The sequence below is a fragment of the Macrobrachium rosenbergii genome, chromosome 9 (genome assembly GCF_040412425.1).
Source record: "Macrobrachium rosenbergii isolate ZJJX-2024 chromosome 9, ASM4041242v1, whole genome shotgun sequence".
In the NCBI taxonomy this organism is placed as follows: domain Eukaryota; kingdom Metazoa; phylum Arthropoda; class Malacostraca; order Decapoda; family Palaemonidae; genus Macrobrachium; species Macrobrachium rosenbergii.
In genome coordinates, this window is record NC_089749.1 from 51,241,108 (window position 1) to 51,243,607 (window position 2,500).

The following is a 2,500-nucleotide window of genomic DNA, read 5'->3' on the forward strand; positions in this document are numbered from 1 at the left end:
AACGTTGGATGCAGTGCTTAAAGATCAGGCACAGTTAAAGAAGTTAGACAGCTAAGTGATCACAGACTAGAGGAAACACAAAAAAGTAAAAGGTAGAAATTAAAGCACTTGTAGGCTTAAGAAGGGGAGTTGCAGATAAACTTTGGTACCATTGAAATGAGCAGAGGAAAATTTCAGATGCTCTGATGATCTGACTATTCGAAAGGGCAGTTTTTTTTCTACTTTTCTAACATTTTGTTAGTTGAACAAAAAGTGTTTAGAATTTGAGTAAAGAGGAATGGACCTCAGATGTACCACTTGTGATCTTTAATGTTCATAACAATTGTAGGCATTATAACATTAGACAAAAAATTGAAGACCCTCAAGTATTAAGCGACATAAAGAAATAAGCTGATTCCTAGTACTCCATCTTACAATTGCTCCTTAAACCAAGGTCCATCAGCCCAAGTGCTCATGGTTAACGCCTGTTCTCTTCTTTGCAGGTTGTGCTAGACGTCAGAGACTTCATGGACGGAGATGTCAAGGTGAAAATTGTGGACGAAAATGAACTCGTGATTGAAGGCAGCGCTGAGAAGAAAGATGGGCATTCGATCTCAAAGAAGAGCTTTTGTCGTCGCTTCACTTTCCCTGGTCTAGTCAAAGCCGATGCTGTCTCCTCGGCAATGTCCTCCGATGGTGTCCTAACAGTCAACGTCCCAAAGAATAACCAAAGAGAAACTTCTGAAAAGAAGGTGAACTTCCAGTTGCAGAATACAAAAGAGGAAGTTGCCAGCAGCATCTCAGCTGACACAAGTGACAAGAGGTTTGTTAAGGCAGAGAGCAGGAAGGACGTGGCATCAGAGGATTTCTTCCACAACAGGAAGACTGACATTCTGTTGCCTATCTCAGAAAGGGGATCATTTTTCCATGACTCCTTCTTCGAAAATGCACGACAAGACTTTGAGAAATCTGTGAAGGAAGTTTTGAATAATTTTGGAAGTACTTGTGCAAGTGATACAAAGGACAGCATGACGGCATACAGGAGCCTCAGAGAGACGAACCTCACGCAAGAAAATCAAGCCGTTTCTCTTACAGAGGATGACACCTTCCATAAGGTTTGTGGAGCCGACTCCTTTGATGTGATAATAGTACTGGTATTTTACAGGCAGCAAATATACATTTGAAAGTATTTCCTGGCATAACACTCTTTCTTATTTTACAGGTTGTTTTGGATGTCAAAGACTTCATGAAAGGCGATGTTAGTGTGAAGGTTGTGGATGAGACGGAGTTACAGGTTATTGGAAAAGTAGAGGAGACTAGGGAAGGGAAATCTTCACACAAGAGCTTTCAAAGATCATTCACTTTTCCGGGACCCATCAGGTCTAATGAAATCACTTCTGCAATGTCATCGGATGGAATTCTTACCATAAAGGTTCCAAAAGCAAAGGACCAAAAGGAAATGCACTCCACCAACTCCTCTATTCACTCCACCAACTCTTCTAGTTCCCTTTCTTCCAACGTACAGACAAACTCTCAGGGAATTAAATTCACCACCAAAGAACAAGAAGACTCTAATGCTAACAGAACACTGGAGAATTCTGCCGAAACTTTCCTTTTGCCAGTGTTTGAGAAAGGCCACTTCTTCCACGACGACTTCTTTGCATCTGTGCGGCAACACTTCGAAAGGGCAGTTCAGGAAGTGTTGGAGAAGCATGGAAAGTCAACGTCTGTGTCACATGATATGACATCTTACAGAAGCTTAAGAGAGAAAGATATGAGAGAAGAGAATCAAGCAATTTCTGTGACCGAAGATCACCAGAGCCATAAGGTTGGTAGCTCTTAAGTCTTTTGTTTGAAAGCTTTAGGTAAGTGAAACAATTTTTACCTTTGTTTTGGAAACAAATGTTAAAAACAGGTGACATGCCCTAAGCATACTTCTTTTTTTCAGGTGGTGATGGATGTGCAGGATTTCAACAAGGATGACCTGAAAATTAAAGTCGTTGATGAAAATGAGCTGGTTGTTGAAGGAAAAGTAGAGAGGAAAGAGGGAGAGTCTGTATCCACAAAAACTTTCTGCAGGAAATTTGTTTTTCCGGGACTGGTGAACTCTGAAGCTGTTTCATCATCGATGTCTTCTGATGGTGTACTGATAATCACCATTCCAAAGAAACAACAAGAACGTCTGGTTTCGACGACGTCTCACTCTCTAGACAGGGACTTCATGTCCTCCTTGAATACTTCTCAAAATTTATCGAACCATGCAAGCACACATATGTCGTCAAGTCAGTCCTTGAATCATAGCCAGTTTTCTGAAGAGATGTCTAGTTTTCACGATGACTTCTTTGCAAAGGCTCACCAGGAGTTTGAAGAAGCTGCCAACAGGGTTTTCAATCACGCACAAGATATGACATTATCATTGAAGGACAGGAACGCCTTCGAAAATATGTGTGAAGTCAACTCAGTGGACGACGAGCGAATGGTATCTATGGAGGAAGATGGCCATTCTATTAAGGTGAGTTAT

General features: G+C 41.2%; 1 protein-coding gene and 1 long non-coding RNA gene across 2 annotated transcripts in view; one reads left to right on the forward strand and one right to left on the reverse strand.

The window, feature by feature from the left end:
- The window catches only part of LOC136841797 (uncharacterized), a 136,112-nt gene that overhangs the window by 115,049 nt on the left and 18,563 nt on the right, over positions 1–2,500 (reverse strand). The gene's annotated exons all lie outside the window — the stretch shown is intronic.
- The window catches only part of LOC136841787 (uro-adherence factor A-like), a 3,958-nt gene that overhangs the window by 729 nt on the left and 729 nt on the right, over positions 1–2,500 (forward strand). The window contains exons 2-4 of the mRNA XM_067109073.1: positions 483–1,094; positions 1,202–1,807; positions 1,928–2,491. Coding sequence (XP_066965174.1) covers positions 483–1,094; positions 1,202–1,807; positions 1,928–2,491 — 1,782 coding nt within the window. The remainder of the gene's footprint in view (positions 1–482; positions 1,095–1,201; positions 1,808–1,927; positions 2,492–2,500) is intronic.